The 23,136-nt window shown below is 45.6% G+C and overlaps 1 protein-coding gene and 1 long non-coding RNA gene across 4 annotated transcripts in view; one reads left to right on the plus strand and one right to left on the minus strand.

The window, feature by feature from the left end:
• Window positions 1-23,136, plus strand: part of LOC112662902 (death associated protein) — a 65,351-nt gene that overhangs the window by 3,916 nt on the left and 38,299 nt on the right. For all 3 annotated transcript variants that reach the window (XM_025451578.3, XM_025451579.3, XM_025451576.3), the window contains exon 2: window positions 8,207-8,303. In XM_025451578.3, coding sequence (XP_025307363.1) covers window positions 8,207-8,303 — 97 coding nt within the window. The remainder of the gene's footprint in view (window positions 1-8,206; window positions 8,304-23,136) is intronic.
• Window positions 17,636-23,136, minus strand: part of LOC118353289 (uncharacterized) — a 54,694-nt gene continuing 49,193 nt past the window's right edge. Inside the window, exon 3 of the long non-coding RNA XR_004811998.2 lies at window positions 17,636-22,293. This is a non-coding gene — a long non-coding RNA (uncharacterized LOC118353289). The remainder of the gene's footprint in view (window positions 22,294-23,136) is intronic.

The raw sequence follows: 23,136 nt of genomic DNA on the forward strand, positions 1-23,136 counted from the left end.
CCAGATTACCTAGGCCACTCTCTTGCCTGCAGTGGACAACTAGTGTGTCTTTTATTATGTTAACCATACAGTTACAGATTTGCCAAGCACACCTCCAGTGCCCTCAACCTAATCACTGATTAATGCTTGAAGAATACAGGAAAGGGGTCTGCTTTTGCTCCCAACATGCCAAGAAAAAAGAGAGAAAAAGACACTTCTAGTCACTCATTTTTTTTCAAAAACTCCCAGTGAGGGTAGAACGCAGCATTTCTGAAATACGGTTTAGATTTCCCTCCATTTCCATACTTGGTTTCATTCTCTTGTGTGTGCTCTTTCCATTCTACACAATGCCCATGCATTCTTACTTGGTTTGGGGGATGCATTCCCCTTCCCAACTTCAGAAATCTTTTCATTTATATAGGGAATACTCACTGTTGTATCAAGGTCTGTATCAGTTACAGTTACATCAAAAGGATTAAGTATTAGTTACAGTAACATTAATGAGTCCAGTAGGGCTCACTGATGTCACAGACAACCCAGAATCTCAGCAGCTGGGCTGAACAAATCAAGGTTTGTTTCCCTTCCAGGTAGCCATCCTACAAGGCTCCCCCATCACATGGCCTGTGTAGATCATGGTGTGAGGGCTTATGGTGACACCTGTGACTTACATGTGTCACTACATCACTTTCCTATGGCTGCTGTTAGTAAAGCATAATAAACTTAGAGCCTTAAAATAACACTTCACTGTTTCATCATTTGGAAGGAGAGAAGTCTAAGATGGGTCTTACCAGGCTGAAATCAAAGTGTCTGCAAGGCTGGTTTCTTCTGGGAGCATTCTGGGGAGAGTCCTTTTTTTTTTTTTTTATTTTTTTTTTCTTTTTTCCGTTTCCAGAATAATCTTATTTTTTTTTAAAGATATTTATTTATTTATTTATTTATTTATTTATTTATTTATTTATTCATGAGAAACACAGACGGGCAGAGACATAGGCAGAGGGAGAAGCAGGCTCCCTGCAGGGAGCCTGATGAGGGACTCCGTCCCAGGACCCTGGGATCATGCCCTGAGCCAAAGGCAGACCCTCAACCGTGAAACCACCCAGGTGCCCCTAGAATAATCTTATTTTAAGGTCAGCTGAATAGCAACCTTAACTCCCCCTTGCCAGCTAATATAACACATTCATAGGTTCCGGGGACTAGGGCACAGACATCTTTGATGGGCTGTGGGGATGGATGATGCTGCCTACTTAGTCTCTATTCCCCATACTTAGCCAGGCCCCAGGTAAATGGCCCCAACCCAACTGCAGGGGAGGCTAGGATTGGGAGTGGTGGACACTCAGATTTTTCTGCTGTGCCTCTGGGCATGGATCCTACTTCTCCCCGTACTTTCTGAAACCGGCTTCCCTAAACTGAAGCATCCCCACCCGGCTGCCCACACGCCCTTCTCAGCTTTGGCCCAGTCTGTCCAGCATGGTCGCTGTCCTGGCCTGGTCACCCAGCACTTGGTTCTTTGGATCACAGCCCAGTCACAGAACGGACACTGTGGAAGGCGGGCCAGCCTGTGTAGCTCAGACCCAGAGCCCCATGGCCCCGGCCACCACACCATGTCCCTGAACGTCATGTCCACCTGTGGAAAGCCACTGGATTGCCCTGGGGAGCTTAAGGGCCTTCCCACCTCAGTCCACAGTTCTAAGTACAAAAGAGCCATTTGCCTTCGTTCTTCCTCAGCTTCTTGATAAAACCATCAGGGGCACAAATTCAGGAATTGATCAGGGGCTCATTTTTTACTCCCCAACTGCCCGTGGACCTGGAAGCCCCTGTCACAACTGCACACATCTTGGGGGCAGGTGCTCCTCGGGGGTAGGTCAGCTGGTGGTGCCTCTCCTGCTTTCATCCCCTGCGTCCCCCATAACCCAACCCCACCGCAGACCCACGAGCCCCCGGGAACCCAAGTGTCTTTACCTGCCAGCGGGTTCTCCCTCCTTGCTCCTGGAGAGCTGTGTCTCCTAGCTACCGTGGGCTGTGCTCCTTAGCCCTGACCCCCCCCAGGCCCCAGGGCAGGGGGCAGGTCCCCCCTTCTACCTCGCTCTCCTGCTCTGCCTGAGATGATTGGGTTGACTCCTAACCTACAGCTCTGGTTGGCTTCTGGTTTGGTCTCTTTTGTTCTCTACCTGAACAGTTTGCGGACCCCTGCATCTCTTCTTCAGTGGCTTAGCTTTCCTGCCAGTAACCTTTCAGCCATTCTTCTCGGGTAAGAACAAAGGTGGCATACACTTGCCAGTCGTGTTGGGGCACCCGAGTTGCTGCTTCGGGACAGTTGTGCGAGACGGGCTGAGTCGCAAACAGCCCCCGGGGAGAGCCTTCTCACCCCTGCCCGACTTGCAGCTGTGGATCGTGCTAGCCTGCTACTGAGCCCGGACAGAGAACAGCCAGGCACCCTGACACCCCAGGGGATCCCCAGCCACAGGAGAATGTGACATCACTTGCCTCCTCAATACTTCTTACCCGGCGCAGTCTGACCACAGAGGACGCTTCCTCCCTTCCCTCTACCCCCCAGGCAGGAAGTGCTCTGCAAAGAGCTGTGAATGTCAAACTCTTTTTCTTCCCTCGCATGGGTGGCATGGGTGGCGTAGTAACCAGAGCCTGCCCTAGGTGGTCACTTTGTGTCTCTCCGAGGGGCTACTGATGCTCTGTTTCCTGGAAGGTCCAAGTAAAGACAGGCCTGCAGGGGGTGATTAAGGGGACGGGCTGCCAGGGTCAGATCCAGCTCCCGGCCCACTGGCTTCCCCCTCTTCACCCCTCAGGATCCACTCCATAGAGTTACTGTAAAGTAGGATATCATGTGGCCAGTGATGAGAAAGGTGCCTGTACATAGTGATGGTGAAGAAGAGCAAAGTTGAAGAATTACGCAGGATCTGTCTCAGAAGCTTGCATACTTAGATAGTGACCTACTGACGACAGTCCTAGGGATGGGGAGCTGAGCACATCAGTGGAGCACTGCAGTGGACAGCACTTTACAGGTGTCTCACTCCCCTCATTCCCTTAAGTCTGAACTGTCATCCCTGTTTTACATCTGAGGAAACTGTCCTGAGAGACATCACAGCACCAAGGACACAGACTAAGGAGGTCTAAGTAGTAGATGCTAATTGTTAACATCCATCGAAGAAGAGTAGCTAACAGTTCAGCATTTGCCAGGCCCTGTGGCAGGTGTTTCACACATTCTAACTCATTTAGTCCTCAGCGAACCCCACCTGGGGAGAGCACTGTCACCCCCTCACAGAGGAAGCACCTCGAGGCACAGAGAGTCCCAGCAACTTGCCTAGACCTACACACACATACGAACACACACAAACACACACACACACACACACACTCACACAGGTGGGCGGAGCTAGGATTTGCACCCAAGGATCTGTCTCCAGGGTCCATGGCCCCATTGTCTGCACAGCACTTCTGCTAAGCAGGATTTGGTATTCTTTTCAGTTTGAAGCTCTCCTTTGAGTAACAACCACTACACCAAAAATCTGAGTTTTTTCCAATGTCTCATAAAAAACTTCCATTTGCAAAGAATTCTGCAGAGATTTCTGCCAAAATAATTCTGCCTTTGTATTTTCACAAATGAGTTCTAGTGACAGTGGTAAAACAATCACCGTAAATATGTGCCATCATACATTTTGGCAGTATTGCAAGTTCAAATGAACCTGTCTCAGTGTTGAGTTATTACTATTATTGCCACTTTTTATTACTGCATTAATCACCACACACACTGTGAGGGATTGATGAAGTTAATTGTTTTTATAAACTGAATTAAATGAAGTGCTAATGGGAGGTGACTGAGCCCTGATATGTGTACTTCAACAGAGCAGTGGCCAGGCTTCAGCTTGACCATTTCAAATGTCACCTTGACCTTCATCGTTGGCTTTCTTTGTAGTTAGCTGCGCAGTCCTTTTCCCTTCAGTCCCTTTGTAGAGCATATCTATTGAGTTGCAGTTTTAAGATTGTATGTCTGCCAAGCTAAGATGATTCAGGCATCATTTTTTAAATGGGTATTAGTCTGCTTGGACTGCTGTAACAAAATCGCACAGCCCAGGGAGGCCTAAGCTACAGGAATTTATGTTCTTGCAGTTCTGGAGGCTAGAGGTCTAAGATCAGGGTGCCTACAGGCCTGGTTTCTCCTAAGGCCTCTCTCAGCTTACAGACGGCCGCCACTTTGTTGCCCTCATGTGACCTCTCTGTGGCCATCCCTCGTGTCTCCTCCTCTCCTTAGAAGGACACCCATCCTATTGGATCAGGATACCTGAACAGCCTCATTTTAACTTCATCCCGTCTTTAAAGGCCCTGTCTGCAAATACAGTCACATTCTGAGGTTATGGGGGCGAGGGCTTCAACCTGTGAGCTCAGGAAATACAACTTGGCCCATCCCAGCACCTTTAATCAATTTCTAATGAGCGTGAACTAAGGGAAAGCTAGATGGGGAGGAAATGAATTTAAAAGAAAAACAAAAACATGTTAGGGGAACAATTCTTCCAGCCTTTTCCTTTGGCCAAAAACATAACTCTCCAATCTTACATTTCAATAGAGTAGAAAATTATCTGAACATATTACAGAATTTGATTTCCATTTCTATTTCTTAAGGTTGGACAGACTACCCAACGTGGAATATGTTGATAAGCCACCTGCAATGGTGTTTCTGTTTTCTTTCTTTTTTAAAAAATCTGAGCACAAAGCAAGGGAAATCCCTCGGAACCACACCCAAAGAAGAAAATGAAATTCAGAACAGTTAGCATGAGTCTTGAGCCCACGTGAGGCAGAAGGTGACCTGCTTTGCCTTAAAGACACTAGCATTTGGGTTAGGGCTCACCCCACCGACCTCATTTAACCCAAGACCCCAACATACAGCTCAGAGGCCAAATCTGTGGAGCAAGGGTGGAGCGATGTGCCCAGCCACACAGTGGGATGACAAGAAACTGATCTCTTTCAACTTGGGCAGAGGGAGAAAAAAATCTCCCTAAGAATTTATAAATGCAGACGTGGGCTATGAGTTCAAATTTATACTGTTCAGCAATTCCTGTTCTAAGAAGTTGGACGTAAAAAGGATTTCCAGGTGCCTGTATTCCTGGTTTGACAGAAGTGTGTACAGCATCTTTCCAAAGGGAGGCAGCCTACACCCCAGGCCCCAGAGGATCCCCACAGACAGAACCTTACCGAAGAAAAGCTCATAATCTCCAATCACCGAAACGAGAGGGAGACTTGGCAGATAGAAACAAACAGCAGGATTAGACTCCCAAGGCCCTCGGATCATAAAATAATTGAATGTACAATTACAAAATAAGTATGCCTAAAGTGATTACATATAGAAAAGAATTAGAAACATGAGGAATGACTAAGACCCTATCAAATAAAGACTGGGTGAATTTGGGGGTGGAAATAAAAGCTCTACAGGTGGAAAATTAAAATTATTGAAATAAAAATCAATGGATGGGATAAAAAAAAAGCAGATATTTGAAAGAATTACCAAACAGGATTATATATCCTTCTTTTCAAAGCAGAACTTCCCCTTGAAAAGAATTAGTGGTGGCAGCAGATGCATGGATATACAGAGTCCTTTATCTTATCTGGCCTCTGCTTTGCATTTTTCCAGCAGACTGCTGCTGGGGACTGGTGGCCTTGAAGCCAGCACTGTCAGCTTCCTAAAGCCCCACAAACTCTCCCTGGGAAATTGAAAACTAATAACCTCGAAGTGTGTGAGCCTGAGGGTGTTTTTCATGTTCTCCTTCCTCTCGCATCCTAAGGAGACTTGTCCTGGACTTTTCTTAATTCACTGGGGTCCAATCAAATTCGTCACGCCAGCGAACATGGCCTGACAAGTTGGCTGTCTGTGTGATCAGAGCTGTGCCATGGCACCCGGGTGGTAGCTGACCTGAGGAGGGGGGATGTGGCACTGAGAGCCCCATGCCACAAACCTGGGGGCTGGTGACCACGGTTCACGTGGCTCTGCTTTCTTTCAGTATTCACCTGTGCCAGGAAGCAGCCAACACCTCTGTCTTCGTCCCGTTCCGGGCTGCTATAACAGAGTACCACAGACTGGTGGCTTATAAATGACAGAAATTGCTCACAGTTCTGGAGGCTGGAAATCCAAGATCAAGGCACCAGCAGATTGGGCCCCTAGTGAGGGCTCCCTGCCTGGTTCATAGACAGCCATCTTTTCACTGTCTCCTCACATGGGGGAGAGGACAAGGCACCTCTGGGGGGCTGGGGCTGGGCCTGAGGAAGGGTCTCTTTTACAAGGGCCCTAATCCCATTCAGGAGGACTCTAACCTCATGACCTCATCACCTTCCAAAGGCCCCATCTCCAAATACCATCACAAAGGGGAAAGGTTTCAGCAGCTTCTCTTATTTAAAGATCTTAGGATGCAGCTCTTACCCCTTTCTGCAGATGAAGCAGCAAGGCTTAAAAAAAAAGGCTTAAAGCAGTGGCTAAATAGTCCAAAACCCTGTAGCTCAGGATGTGCAGTAGCTTGCCAACCCCAATGCCCGTGACAGCACATGAGGCTGGCTCTTTGGATATAAGGCCAGCATTTCTAAACTCTATTCTGTGGAAGACTATAGGCCTAAAGGATGATAACCAGCATTCCTGGGATGGGGGGGCAGTTTTGGGATCAAATAAATTTGAGAAAGATGGTACACTCTATACACCCTCCTAGAGCTTACAAAACATGCTAGAGGCCAAGAAAATCTCTTGAGGAAACCCATTTAGTTTGTTCAAACTGGCATTTCCCACACTAACAGATCATAGAATCCCCATTTTGGGGGGGGGGGTTGGTTTGTTTTCTTACAAAGCAGTATTAATGTATTCACCATTGAGGAAACACAAATCAAACGACAATAAAATAGCATTTCACTTCTACTACAATGGCTGTACTTTAAAAGTTAGACAATAGCAAGCATTGACAAGCATGTGGAGAAATTGGAATGCTCGGACTGGTTGGAATGTAAAATGGTGCCATGGCTTTGGTAAAGCCATTTGACAGCTCCTCAAAAGGATATACACAGAGTTACTGTGTAGGTGTACACTCAAGGAAAAGAGGGCATACGTCCATATATCCACACAAAAACGTGTACCAGGTTGTTTACAGTGGCATGATTCATAATACTCAAAAAGTGAGAAAAAGCTATGTGTCCATCCATAAATGAAGGGATAAATAAAATGTGGTCTGTCTGTGCAGTAGAATGTCATTCAGCCATAAAAAGGAATGAAGGACTGCCACAGGCTGCCACATGGGTAGACCTTGGAAACTTCACCCTGAGTGAAAGGAGCTGGTCAAGTACACAGAACAAGCAAACTGGAAGGAGTGGTTGCTGTGAGCTGGGGGTGGGGAGATTGGGGGGCAACCATTAATAGGGATGGGGTTTTGGTTTGGGGTAATGGCAGTGTGCTCAGATTGACTGTGGTGATGCTTGTACAACTCTGGGTGCATTCAAAACCATTGCAATTGGAACACCTGGCTGGCTCAGTGGTTGAGCATCTGCCTTCAGCCTCGGGCGTGACCCCGGGGTCCTGGGATCAAGTCCCGCGTTGGGCTCCCTGCATGGAGCCTGCTTCTCCCTCTGCCTGTGTCTCTGCCTCTCTCTGTATGTGTCTCTCATGAATAAATAAATACAATCTTAAAAAAAAAAAGGTATGTGAATTACATGTCAACAAGACCATTTTTAGAAGTGTGCTAGTACTGAAGCTTCACAACACATTTTGGGAAAGGCTGCCACAGACATGACTGGCTGCCGCCAGTGTGGGCTCTGTGACTGTCCCGTGTCACCCAGGGCTGGATAGACCCATCAAAAGCATCACCAGTGTTTGAGCAAATGTCACAGAACAGGAATTAGGTGGGACCCTGTTGCATCAAGAGCATGCACAGAAGCTAAAGCAAGCAGCCACTCTCTCCCCGTGGGTGATACTCTGCTTGTACCTCTGCTCTTACGAAGTCCCTGTAAGAAACCAACAGAGCAAGCAAGAGCCTTGGAAGGTTTCTAAGTGGGTCTGGAGTGAGAGATGGTGTTGCCTGGCACGGCGTGCTGAATGTCCCACCAGGGCACCAGCCGCTGTGGCTAATCCATGTGGCCACCGGGTGATGTGGCCCACCTGGTGGCTGTGGGGCAGCCGAAAGCTTCGTGCGGGTTCCCCTGGGCCCTTCCACTGCCAGGCTGATCACTCCCCACTTTGTTCTCATTTTAGTGAAAGCTGGCGGGATGCGCATCGTGCAGAAACACCCGCATTCGGGAGACACCAAAGAAGAGAGAGACAAGGACGACCAGGAATGGGAAAGCCCCAGGTGAGAATGCTGGCAACTCTCGCGGTTGGCAGACGACCATTACTCGGTCAAACATGAACGTTTGTTCTCCGCTCTGCGCTCCTGATAAGCCCTCGCCATGGGGCCGCCCCGCGCGGTGTATTTTTCCGCTCGTGATCAGTGAGGCTCTGTCCCCAGACGGGAGGGACATCTGGAGTTCGCCTGTCCCAACTCGGTCTTACCATATGCTGTCAATCCATGTGCACTGCCCTCGACTTTCACGACCATATTGACATCATCTTGAGTCCTTCGAAAATGCCATTCTAGATCAATCTCTGGGGTGGGCCTGGCATCTGTGCAGCCAAGATAGTGAACTATGATTTAAAACCGTCCGTGAACATCTGGACTTTCCCATTCTGCAGCCAAATCTAAACCAGCAAGGTCCCATCCTTCTGAATGCCCAGGGGTCCTTAAATGACATCTCTGCCCCCAGCTCCCCAGGTCCCCAACGGCTCCTCTGTCTGCGGTGTCCCCAGCTCTGTTTATTACCTGTTTTCCTCAGAGTTTCTCACGTTGAGTTGGGCTCCAGAACCTCCTTACAAACCCGTTTCCTTCTACTCTGTCATGCTTAAACCTGTGCCACAAATGCATACACCTCTGTCTGAGCCTGTCCACATGGAAGAAAGTACACACTGAGCTTTCTGCCTCACGCCCTGTCCCCAGAGAGGGTCTCCACCAGAGCGGAAGCTCAGTGTGGGAAGGGTGTGGGAAATCGCTAGCCTGTGTTTCTGTGGACAAGGTGCATTATTTTGTTTCAGCCCAATAGTCCTGAGTAGTAAGTGGCATCCTCCTCAATTTTTACATGGGAAACGAGTCCTTAGAGGCTTTGCACCTGCTCATGCCATACACCTTGTAGGTTAATGGATCAGGAATTTAAAACCAGTCGAAGAGGGTCCCAAAGGGCCAGGCTTCCAAAAGAGTAGCTCCCGAGAGCATACATCCCCCCTAAAGGACGTGTGTGTTCTTGGTAACCCCACGTGTCCCTGTGCATATGTGCCATACTGAGTCTTTTCTGCAGAACCTTGTAGGGTATGAGTTATAGTGCAATCACCTGAGAGGCAAACAAAATTGGGGACAAAGTTTCTGAGTGATTATTGCCCATTTAAAATCATGAGATCAAAAATTAAATAAATAAATAAATAATAAATAATAAATAAATATCATGAGATCAGCAATATGGAGGTTCAGCCTAAGTTCTGTTTTTGTTTTTTTGTTTTTTAAAAAAGGCAGCAGTTTAAAGAAAATTCTAGAATTACCTTTCTCACTGGTTGTTTTCACAAAGCTGTGTTTGGAACATAACTCTCCTAGAAGTCCACAGTCCTGTGTCTGAAAGCCTTGGGGGGCCCAGTTTATTTCAGAATGGAGACATTTTGGGGGTTTTATGAGAATAAAACAGCACACATTCCATACAGCACTCGAGCATCATATTCTAATCTGTATATGATTTTCATACCAAGGGAGGTAAGCTCTTTAAATTTACAGCCCTAGGTCACTTCAGGTTGACTTTTGCCTCCATGCAGGTTATAAGGAAACTTACAGTTTTTAGAAAATTCTGGAACTTAGTATCAAATACAAGAGTGTGTGGGCCTGTGTCATTCCCTCCACTGGGGAACCTGGGAGGTCTCATCTTCAGATCCAGTTGTTCCATAGGGAGAAAGAGGATGAGAGGGAAAGCCTTGCCTAGGGAGGTAAGGGAGCACTCTTCTGTGTGAGTGTAAGTGGAATAAGGTACAAATAGCTATTTCCCTGTGAAACACAGTGTCAGTATGGTGAGAGCAGATAATTTATTAGCCTGTTTAGAAATAAAGACAAAACAGCCCACTCGTTTTCCTTCTATTGATTTTTTTTCATGAGGTGAAATACAGCATTTATTGAAGATGTGCAATTTAAATAAATATGCCAGAGGATGAATGATTGCGAGACAAAGGAGCAAGCACCCTAGTACTCTAGATTTTAGCATCTTACTCACCTCAAAGATTTGTTCTCTGAGGAACTAAGAATTTTGAAGCAGGCTGACTGCAGAGTAGGGTTTGTATAACACATGAGCACAGTTTTCTTTTTTTCCCTGCAGCCAAATTGCTATAATGTGTTCCTTATGAGTGTGTTAGCTCCTCTCCTCTTGACTTCAGCTTTGCTCTTGACCACCGTGGGTTAAACCACTTGACACACTATTGACAGATGGGGTAGGCCTCTGAAGACTCTGAAGCTGTTGACAAATACTGCTAGCACATCTCCCCCCAAAGCTCTACACCAGGCCTGGTACTCTGTGTAAGACATTACTCCTACCCCTTGTCCTTCTGGTAGGCTGACTGAGTAATCCTAACTAATTGTCCTTGCCAATGTTCTAGAGTGCAGTACATGTGGCCCTGTGCTCAGAGCTCTGTCCATATTAATTCCTTGGATCCTTATACCTCCATTTATTGTCCTCCCTATTTCAGAATTGGTTATTGATTATTATCCCCATTCCAGATTACTGCTCCCTCTTCAACAGCTCAGAAAGGTTAAGTCACTTTTCCAAGGTCACATAGCAAATGAGTGGTAGAGCCAACATGCCAGCAGAGCCCAGAGTCCTCACTATTAGCCCCGACACTGTGCTTACCGATGGAGTACTTGTTTTGTACTGGGCACTCACATCATGTTTAAAGCTCACACCACCTCTAGGTTGGTGTTACTGTGCCCATTATAGAGATGAAGAAACCAAAGCTTAGGGAGGTTTTCTCGCCCAAAGATATGTAGCCTGCTGGTGGCCAGACCAGGATTCAGCCCTGATTCTGTCTTGACTTGGACACTCCTCTTGTCTCTAATATGCTACAGAAGCCCCCAAAGTGACACACAATACGCAGAATATATTGACAGGCATAGAATGTAAATCCAGGTCTCTCTACCAAATAAACTTGTTGATTATGGATTGCCCATACCCTTTTCCATATTCCTAAAGTCTGTGAACCCACCCATGCAACTTTGCTGTCAATAGATGGTATGATTATCATATTATAAGGTTTCAGAGGACTGTGCTGTCTTTACATATAAAAAGACCTGTTTATTTGCAGAATCTGTCAAACATTTAATTATTCTCTTGGAAATGTCATGGCATGTGACTTCAACATCCACATTACCCTAATCTGAAAGTTTTATTATTTTTCATGTTTTGATCCAAGTGTTCTCTGGATATGAAAATAAGGGAAGAGTCTCAGATGCCAAATTCCTCCTTAGATCTGCATTTGCAAAACTCTGCCTTCCTTCCCAGATTTTTATAACTGTCTTTACGTTTACTGACTCCTCTCTAGTGGCTTCCTTCCTCATTAATCTGAAAATCAAATACTGATTACAGAGAAAATGAACAACTGGAGCATTATTATATAACAAAACAAAAGAACACAACTTTTACTTGGAATTACTTTTTTCTTGCAAATATTTATGCTATGTAATTTTCCAGAGATTTACAAATAATTTCCCATGCTGCCCAGTTATTTTGAGCTGCTACATATTTAAAAGGAGAAAGAAAAAGAAGTAGAAGAAATTTGAAAATATTACCCAAGAATTCCTGTCAAGCTGAGCGCTAGTTCCCTGTGGCTCTTCATCTCCAAGAAGAGGAATAGGCTTCAGCTACTAGATGCCAACTCAGAACCGAGCCAATTAAGGAAAGCCATGGTTTTCCTCAAAGCCTTGTGTCAAGTGTATTGAGATGAAGTGCTCACTCTTGTTACGTGAGGGAGAAATTGCAAACACAATTGGACTTTGGAAGCCAGTAGGATTCATGAAGAAAACAGGTTAGTGTGGAAAATGCACTGAGGTCCCACCTATTTAAAAGGCTACGTGACAGGAAGGGTAAACTAGAAATGCAATGGTTGGGGTATGGGCTGGGAGTGGTGGGGAAGCAGTGGAAGGAAGAGGGAGATAGGGATGGAGGGCCCAGGATTTAGAGCAAGCAACCCTTCTTGAGCATGGCTGTCTTTGCAGTTCTGGTTTAGAACCTCACGTAGCCAAAAAATAAGCAACCAATTCAAATTATCCAGCATGTGGGAGAGATCCAAAATGGAATCCAAACAGTAACAGATGAAGGCCTTACTGCCCCACCTTCCACCTCTTCTCCATCTGCATCCCAGAGACAGCATCCCTTCCCCATCACCTTAATTATAATACAAATGATTACTGTAGCCCATTGGAAGGACTGGGGAAGAAAACACCTTACCCAAGTAACTTCAGAAAACACTATATTGACCGGATACTCCAAGGCTAAAGACAAAAAACCACACACAAACAAAACTGTACAAAAACACTATACTCCAATTAGTAGATGTGTTTCTTACAGGGGCTTGGGTTAGCAATTCTGGGATTGCTTTGTGTGTATACTAGGATTGAACAAATATGTAAATGTGCGGTGGGGAATGAGAGCCCAGTTTCTCGCTATCAGAAGAGAGGTTGCAGCTAGAAAGGAGGAAGGCTGAAACAAGCTTTGTGGTGTTGAATCAGAATTGGAAAACTCAGTTTTAAATGATGGATGGATGGATGGATGGATGGATGGATGGATGGATGGATGGATGGTAGTTACACATAGATGCGTACATAGGTGCAGAAATAAAGGCAGATGGGTTGGGCTGGCACATGTACCTATACTTCCTTGCTGCGTTCTCTGAGAGAGCCTGACCACCCATGAGGACTGACATCCATGTAACCATGAGCATCCCTAGGGCGCAGATCTTTGTTTCTAAACACTTTTCCCCCCTTGAGGGAACCAGGAATCCTTGGAGAGGTGGTAAATTCCAGAGCAGGGCAGGAAAAGTTTGGAGTGCCAGACGTGAGGAAGTGTGCTCTAAAGGATGGGCCTGTCAGAACTACAAAGGAGCCAACCTGAAGGAGCTCCTAATGGCCAAAGCTGGAGCAATTTGCAACAAAAGGATGGTATTGGATTATAACCCATAGAATAAAATAAACATCTATGAGTGCATCCTGATAGAAGTAATTGGATATATGAATGAGGAGAAGGGACAGCTCTTTACAGAAGAATTTTAATTAATAATTGTATAAAAGAGGGAAACAGAGAGGTGTCCGGGTGGCTCAGTCGGTTTAGGGTCGGCCTTTGGTTCAAGTTGTGATCGAGCCCCATGTTGGTCTCCCTGCTCAGCAGGAAGTCTGCTTCTCCCTCTGCCCTTTCCCCTCCCCCTACTCATTCTACTTCTCACTCTCTCTCTCTCAAGTAAAATCTTTAAAAAAGAGAGATGGGGCACCTGGATGGTTCAGTGGTTGAGCATCTGCCTTCAGCTCAGGCCATGATCCCACGGTCCTGGGATCCAGACCCACATTGGACTCCCTGTGAGGAGCCTGCTTCTCCCTCTGCCTGTGTCTCTGCCTCTCTCTACGTCTCTCAAATAAATAAGTAAAATCTTTAAAGAGAGAGAGAGAGAGAAATAGAATATCACCAATAGGCAAACAGCTCAGTAACTGTTACAGACAAGATCCACTGATGGATACCATAAACAGTGAGTGAGTCTAGGAGAAACAGAGCATTTGCATTGTCTCCAAGCATCTCCACCAGTGAATGTATCAATTACAAAACATGTCCTCCATGAAAAGGACACTTGTTTGCAGTATAAAAGTTGAAATAAGAAAGCAGAGCACCATCTTGATCAACCTCATATGGGAACCTGCACATCGGTGACCAATTTTTCACTGCTCTGTCCATGTCTGTGGGCTACCACGGGAGTGCAGTGGGTCCCTGTTTCTCATCAGGATTCCACCTGCCACTGTTAGCATTCACCAATAACCCTTGCCTAAAACAGCTACTACTGTAAGGATGCCATGTTACTACAGGGCCGCCGTAACAAATACCACAAACTGAGTGGCTCGAATAACTCAAATGTAGCACCTCACAATTCTGGAGGTGGTAGTTTGCTGGCGATCTTAGGCATTCCTTGGCTAGTAGGTGCCCTACCTCGATGGTGCTTTCCCTGTGTCTGTTCGTCATCTTCCCCCTGTGTGTGTCCATCTCAGTGTCCAAGATTCCTGATGTCTGTCATTGATAAAGGGCCCACCCTAATGGCTTCATTTTAACTCAATTACTTCTATAAAGACCCTATTTTGTAGAAAGGTCAATTGTGAGGTACCGAGGAGGTTAGGATTTTACTTATCCTTTTTGGGAGAAAGCAATTCAGTCCCTAACAGATGCCAGATGGCAATCTGTGGCCATTTTAATGGGTCTCTCATTTGAAGTGAATTTTGAAGAAATAAAAATTTAAAACTCTGAAGTTAAGAGATGGCACAGCCTATGTACCTGGGAATTTTTTTCAAGCCATTATCTGTACACTTGAACTTTAGTTTCACCGTGTGATGAACCAATTTCAACATCATCCTCACTTTCCAATATCATCTTTTCTATCCAGACTAGTTGCCAGCTACCTTTTAGAAGAGATGTATCTTTTTCCCTGAGATAATGTGGGGCTGGGGTGCTGAGTACCCACCAGCTATATGGATGCCTGTTCTGTTGCAGGTGCCCCAAGTTGCTGGGTGGGGGTCATGACGGGCAGCCACAGCTGGCTCGGGAGCTGGGATGCAGCAGCCACAGACCCCTGCCTTGAGCCAAAGGCAAAGTGTTGATGTGGTGGGACATGAAATGACATGGAATATTCATGGGATGGGGCTAAGTGGTTGTCACCTGCTTATGGCCTGAGATGCCTCCTTCAGGGAGAAGCAGTCCTGAAGGCACCATGAGAGCCTAGAATAGAAAGCCTGAGAGGCACAATGTCACAGTGAATAGTCCTGCCACCTTGGTAAGGAAAATGGGGAAGACTCTAGGTACCGTTAGTCATCTCTCACTGTCAGGTTTGCCCACATGAGACTCGTAGATTGATGTTCTCGTTCTGTAGGCAGCACGGGGCACTGATGAATGGTCTGTATACCAGCAAGGAAGTGATGACAGTAATCGTTCTGCCCATGGCAGCTTGGGCAGCAGAAAGCTAACAGCACGGGGGCGGGTCCCCACATCCCTGCGTGGTTCCCCGAGTCAGCTGGTAGCATTTAAGGTGGCATCCATGAGAGGCTGTTGGCGGGGCAGGGTCTCTCTGCGTTCACAGAGTCCACTGCTGTCCTGATGGCAGCCCTCTTCCCTCCCTCCGGAAGGCTCTGATGAGCCCACTCTCACAACCCCCAGGTTGGAGCAGACAGGACCTGTGTGGGCCGGCCGCCGCCCATAAGAAGCAGGTGTTCGCTTCTTAGGATTGCCACAGCTACATTCCACAAACTGAGTGCTTTAAACAACAGGAACATTCTCTCACCATTGGAGAGGCCAGAAGTTGGAGATGCAGGTGTCAGCAGGGCCATGCCCCCTCTGAAGCTCTAGGGAAGGATGTATTCCAGACCTTTCTCCCAGCGCCTGGTAGGTCCTTAGCTGCTGACAGCATGACTGTGATCTTCATGTAGCCTTCCCCAGCATCCGGGTCAGCATGCACCGTTGGCCAAGTTGAGCACTGCAGCAATATGCCTGCCCGCCTGGGTAGATGCTCTGTACCAGGGATGCGGGCCACAAACTTTGATCACACAACCCATCAGTTTAAAAACTGTTTTGTACCTGCATCCCCTGTAGGTGTATATTCATTTTTTAATTCTACAGGGCTACTATGTTACTGTTATATAAGCTCTAAACTGGATCCAAAGTGGATATTCATGTATTAGATAAAGATAAGATAAGCAGTATTTCCAGTGTCTCGCTCATCATTGTGACTTTGTGTTAGCATTAGCTAATATCTCAAGGTCCAAATACCCTTGACGTGAGCTTTCTCATTAATGATTCAGGATGTAAATCTAAATTTCTAATGGCCTTCTTGGTGATTTCGGGTTTTGTGGGGGAGGGCAGCATCTTGTCACATCTGATTAGGTGGTTGGTGTTTGTAATGTGGCTCACAAGACACACTTGGAGGAGAGGTGTGAGCTCTTCTCTGTGATTGCTGTTCACTTGGGCTTGTGTGGGTAGGAGGTTCAGCCTCTGGAGTTCTTCCGTGGGGATCTTTTTAAACCGTCATGTTAAGTCCATTTCATAAAAGTTAGTTAAATGCATTCCTAATACATTTGAGCACAGTTCTGGGTGCGTGGATATATCAAGGATGAGACTAGAGAATTGAATTCGTTACCCCCTTTAACTGGTGTCACGTATATTGGAAGACACCAGAAGCAGCTGAAGAGGCTCAGGGCACATTGGAGGTGAACCTGCTCCTTTCCCCGGAGCCCTGAGGACCACGAGGCCCCGTGACACACGATCTGCTTGCAGACAAGCGGAACAGCCACATAGTAAAGAGTGGCAGAGCTTAATTCATTTCATCTGGGTTTTTTTCCAGATAAAAAGTAAACATAAATAGAATAGATGTGCATGTTTGTCTCATTTTCCTGATAACACAGAGGCCCCATTAAGCACCAAGCACGGTCTTTGTCACTAGTTATGAGGGGTGGCTCCAGTACCAATTTTCCTTTTATGTCTAGTATAAATTAAACATTTCCTCCAAAACCTGTGGCTTCATGTATGTTAGGGCGATTGATAGGAAGGCCGCTATGGACATTAAGAAGCTTTTCCCAGAATCGCCCGACAAACGCAGAGCGTGATGTATGTGACCCAGACTGTGCCCTAGAACTCACGGGCATTAGCATTGCCAGGAACTCAGTCTCTGAGTCCTCTTTTCACGTAGATAGGCACCAGCGGAACACTTGAGTCTGTTGGGTAGTGAATCAAAGGCTCGCTGCTCCGCCGAGAGATGGAGCATATGGGCACCCATATGTCACGGGAGCTTGGCTGCACCCCTTCAGTTTGGGGATGAGAAGGAAAGTGCTGAAGGCCCACTTTCCTCCAGTGCCGGCCTGGTGCTGCTGGTCATTGGCTTGTAGACAGTGCTTGCACAGCGTCTGGCTCTCTAACGGATGCAGAAACCAGGTGTGATGGATTAGCTGGTGAGCGCCCCGTTCCGGCTCCCTCTCCCTCCACAGGCCTGCAGCCTCCTTATAAGACTGTCACACTCCCCTCCATGCTGGGAGAGCTCTTTTTATCAGATGGAAGGAAGGAAGCAAGGAAATGGAGCTATCAATTTTCCCCTCCAGACACTGCTGTGTGCATCTGCAGTGGAATCAGCCTCATGGAACGGATGACTCTTTTGTTTTTATGGTGTTACTCAAAGGGTTGAACTATTTATCAGGAGTGTTTTCTTATTACATAAACATACGAACTGAATTTAAATCAACTCTCCAGTGCTTGGATTTTATAGAATGAAATATGTAATAATAACTTCATGGAATAATGCTGCATATAAGAATAACTACATAGAAACAAGAGCACTTTATTGAGTTTATTACATTACAATTATCATGCCTAAAATTTTTAAACATTCTACTTAAATAAACTCTGTTGACTTCAACTGTCTCAAATCCATAGTACTCAGAAATACTTTGGTGAATCAGTAACAAACAGCTTAGACTTTGATTCTTGAAAAGCAAAATAGTTAATTCACTTTATTAACTCGACTACTTCTTATTTCCCAACTAGAGAAAGAGGTCAATGAGTAAGGTTAGTGTGGAGGAATAAAATTCTTTATTCTTACAGACATCTTCTGTTGGCCCCTTAGCTCTCCCTAGGCAGGATATTTACTTTGGTTTTGGGCTGTGTACAACCTCGAAGGCAGGGCTGCAGGCATTAATATAAAGTGAATGTGGTGGACTAGAGGCATTGGGGATGGTGTTATAACTAAGAAATTCTCATAGAATCATCAGATTTAGAGCTGGACATGACCTGATAGGAGTCTCTTTTTAGGAGCAAGAAGAGCTTTGCCTGAAGGCCTCTAACAAACTCATTGACCAGAACTGGGTCACACTCCTCTCCCTAACTCATTGCTGAGATGGTCTCAAGATGGAGAGTTTGTGGCAGTGTGGATTTTGAGAAGACAAGTACCCCCTAGGTCATGTGGGCCAGGCAGAGGCCAGTCCAGGAAGTCCCCCAGAGCCACAGGACAAGCAAGTGCCCCAGGTCTACAGAGAAGAGGCAGGAAGTCAAGGGAGGCCAGCATAGGCTGAGGTTCTGACCTCAGCCTAGAGCCTGGAGAAGAAGGTTCAGAGACCACAGCATAGGCGGCAGGGTCCTAGGCCAACAAGGCTGGTGGAGGTCAGAGCCTAGGCCCAGAGTCCAAGTGAGGACTAGCACTTGGCCAGTCCAAAGGCTGTCAGTAGAACCCCCTCTTAAAGCCACACTCAGTCCCCAGAGCTTGTCTTTGAACTTGAAGTTGGCACAAGTAGTGGCCATACACACTGAAAATAAAACCTGAGGCGTTTGTAAGACCAAATCTTAAAGATTATCCCTATAGGCACCATCAGAACTAACCAAAGGTCATTGGTTAAGTTCCTGGAATTGCACTGTCCCCCATTCTTCTTGTAGATTTTTATGAGACAGAGTTTTTGTGCCCCACTGATTTCTGAAAACGGTGGCCATGATTTCCCAGTGCATACCCATGCAAGTAGTCCACTTTCCTGTGGGGGACCATTCATTTATTCACTGGATATCTGTGCTACTGTGTGCCAGGTGCCCAGGTGTCCTTCCAGGTTTTCTGAGTGTGATGACAATGGGATCTAGAGCATCTTCGGACAGTCTAACTAAATTTAGAGAAGTAATTGCTGTTTTCTTTTTTGGAGGGTGTTGTGGGAGGTGGAAAATGAAAGGAAGGACAGCTAAGATGACAGAGTAGAAATATGAAGTTCTGATGTGGGCGCCTACTTTCCAAGATGGCAGTTGAGTATAAAGTTTAAGTTTGGTTCTAGAAGTACTAATTCATTCCATTTATTTAACAAAATCCCTTCCTCCAAAATAGCTTGACCTCTGCAGCAGAGGTTAGCTTTCAACACACATGGATTCAGTAGGAAGTAGACTTGATGAAATGGTTCTGAGCTTTGAAACCTACCTCCTATGAAGGGAAAGGATGGTTGCTCTCCTGCAATGTTGGATAAGTTCTGCAGGTTGACAGAAAAACTAGGACAATTAACAACATGAATGTTGTTAATTAACATACTGTTCAGTTCACATGGAAGAGTTGCTATGCTTTGAGCCTAGAAGCACATGCAGAAAGTAAAGGAAGCGATGATATTACTGATGCTGGAAGGAGGGCTGGGCTGGCTCTCCACACACACACACACACACACACACACACACACACACACATCCTGCCTCTTCATCTCTGCATCATTTCCCTCTCTTCACTCACTTTGGCGTAAGGGCTCCATATAGAGGCGCATCTGTCCAAGCTGGCTTCAAGGCATGCTGTGGTGCACTTGTCCAGTGCTATGAACCATGGCCCCAAACTCCTGTCTTTGGGCAAGATGTGTTCCTCCTGAATTGCCACTAACTTGAACCTAGGACTGTGGTGATGATACCCATTCACCTGGACTTAGCTGACAGGTCAGGTTTCTAAAAAACATTCCTAGATCAGTAAGATTATACATCAGTATCACTATTTTAATTTCTTCACCCCAGAATCTACCACTCTGTACATCATCTCTTTGTATCTCATTTCCCCCGAAGCTCTGAAAAATAAGACAAAACAAATAGAGCATTAGTTCACCAAAGCTTTTCATTGTCTTTTTTGCCTATCCCTTGGGATAAGTCTAAATTATTCCCCCAGCATTTTAAGTGTGTGGGAGGGAGAGATTTCTGGACTCCTATTCCGTCGCATTGGTCTGTGTAATGTTTTTATGTCAGTGCCATACTGTTTTGATTACAGCAGCTTGTAATATAGTTTGAAATCAGGAAGTGTGTCAGACTTGATCTGATTTCACTGATCATCCCTTGATCAGAAATGATGTCTCCAGCTTTGTTCTTCTTTCTTGGGATTACTTTGGCTATTGGGGATCTTTGTGGGTCCATACTAAATTTAGGATTATTTTTCTATTTCTGTGAAAAATGTCATTGGAATTTTGATAAGGATGGCATTGAATCTGTGGACTGCTCTGAGTCATTTGGACATTTTAACAGTATTAATTCTTCTAATCCATGAACACAGACTCTTTCCATTTATTTGCATCTTCTTTAATTTCTTTCATCAACTTTTTATAGTTTTCATTGTATAGATCTTTTAACTCCTTGGTTAAATTTATCCCTAAGTATTGTATTATTTTTGATACTATTGGAAATGGGATTTTTTTTTATTTCTTTTTCAGCTAGATCGTTCGTGTCTAGAGAGGTAATCGATGTCTATGTACTGATTTTCTATCCTGCAATTTTACTGAATTTGTTAATTAGTTCTAATAGTTTTTGGTGGAGCCTCTAGCATTTCCTACAATCATATTATCTATAAATAGTTTTACTTCTTCCTTTGTGGCTTATATGCCTGTTATTTCTGTTTCATGACTAATTGCTCTGGCTAGGACTTCCAGTACTGTTGAATAGGCGTTTTGAGAGTGGGCATCCTTGTCTTGCTTCTGATCTTAGCAAGAAAGCTTTGAATCTTTCATCATTGAGCATTTTGTTAGGTGTAAAATTGTCCCAGAGGTCTGTGTCTTATGCATGTGTGTGCATGCTCATACATGCACACACATGTGTGCGCACACACACACATACACAGACACTGTGGCAGGCTAACTGATTAACTGACAGGTAAGATAAAACCTCTCACCCTTCACAATTCCTGATTTATCAGGGGGATGGAAGGAAGAAGCATGTAAAGTGATGTGATTGCCCAGTGGTGCTCAGCTAAGCAGCAGTGGCAGAGGCTGAGTAGCAATCAGCAGAATCCTGGTCTCCTAAGTCCCCAGCCAACACCTTTCCCATCCCATAGCCTGAGTGACCAAGGAGTGAGCAGAGCCTCCCAAATTCCCAGTGTGCTTGCAAATCATCTGGGAATGCAGACTCTGCATCAGCACGTCTGGGGTGGGGTTTGAGATTCCATTTCTCGCAGGCTCCCAGAGAATGTGGTGCTGCTTGTTCTTACCACACTTTGAGTCATGAGACTCCATCCCTGGCTCTGTAATGCTAATAAAGTCTATATGCTTTTCAGAAATGTGTAAACACTCTATAAAAATGTTATATGAGTAATTTACCCTTTAGCTATCTATAAATAATTATAGCTTCCTAATTGACCACTGTATTTATAAGTACCCTAGAGAGAAGAAGGGAGGCAGTATAAGGGAGAACTACCTATAGGACTTTTTTATGGGACTTTAATACATTTGGAAAGTGTCTGTCATTCCGCCCATTGAGTTTATGGTCTGTCTCATCCTAATTGGGCCTTGGGAAATAAGAAATTCAGAAGATGGCCCCCACTACCAAACAAGCACTTCAGCATTATTCATAAAGTCTAACAGCCAAATCACAACAAATACAAGCTTCTGTGAGACCAGGCACCATATATACTTACTTTTACTTTGTCCTCACCGCCTACAAAGGGAGACAGTGGCCCCTCATTTTATGGATGAGGAGATTTGCTGAGAAAGACTGATGACATGCCTGAGATTATTCTAAGAGGAACTGAGACAAGGATGATTTGAATCCAGATCTCTGATTCCAAAGACTTGCCACTCTGCTGCCCACTGCTTATATTCTGGCAACCAGCCCTCTTTTTCCAAAAAGTTTGGGAGAAATTATTGAAAAGAAATCCTAAAATTTTACTTTGGATTTTAAAGTTCAGAGATGTATTTGTAGCACTAAAGACCATATTGCTAGATACTGGTTTCCATCCAAGCTCCTTTAAGATGGAAGAGTTTCTGTCATTTTTTTTTTCTACCCCAATTGTCAGCTCAAGCTTTGCACTCATACAAGTTCGGTGCTGGAGTGGCCCCAGCTCCCTTGAGGGTGTCCCCCACACCCTCGGCCTGCATCATGGTGGCTGCTGCTCCAGCAGGTGCTGAGATCTCTGTGTCAGGAGCCATCCACCTTGGAACCTCCCAGCCCAGTGTGGGGGAAGCACAGAGGATGAAGACTGGGTCCTTCTTGATTTCAGAAGCCATAGATTGGAGATTCCTAAGGTCAGCAAAGACAGGAAATCAGACCAGAAAAGTACAAATAAGAGGAAGTTGGTATCAACGTAAAACTGATGACTCACAGATAGGTTCACTATGACTTTAAGTGGAAAAACTAAATAAAAAGTCTTCAGTGGGAAGGGTGGTGCCACATGGGCTGAAAACAAATACTGCTGAAGAATGAAAGAGTCTGTTTCTATTTTGCCAGAGGTCCCAAATATGATTATTGATAGAAACGAATGCACACCCTTTCCAGCTCTGGCCAGGCTAAGCCTGTGAGGTGGATATCCATGAGAAATGCCTGTGTTGCCTCTTTTGGATCGGGGGGAGCCTGAAGCTGAGAGACGAGGGGGAAGGAGGCCCAGGGCAGCAAGTCTCCATTGCCCCTGCAGCATCTTCTGGGCATTCAGAATTCAAGACTGTGCCAGTACATCTGTGGTCCCTGGATGGGAGGTATCAGAAACCCAAGCCTGGGGGCTAGGCTAGCACAGGGGCTCCTCCCTCTGAGTCACTGAGCCGACATCGCTTACAGGACAACAGAACAGAAAGAGAAATGTTTCCACTTGAAGCTTGAGTTTGATCCAACTCAGACTGGGCTTTTTATCTGATGGTTTATCTGTTGGTCTTCATAGCTTTCTTTTTTAACCCTAGGCCATATTTATGACTATGAAACCAAGCAGTTTAGGGACATGGAGTTCTTAGGTTCAGACTTCCATGGTCTGGGCATGAAGCAGCTTTGCCTGGAAAAGTATCATGCTGGGGATGGAACCAGGGCTTCCTGAGTCCTGGCCTGTGGCTCCTGGGTGGTCCCAGGTATGACACTAACCTTCGGGGCCTGCCTCTT

This window comes from Canis lupus, chromosome 34, assembly GCF_003254725.2.
Source record: "Canis lupus dingo isolate Sandy chromosome 34, ASM325472v2, whole genome shotgun sequence".
NCBI lineage: Eukaryota > Metazoa > Chordata > Mammalia > Carnivora > Canidae > Canis > Canis lupus.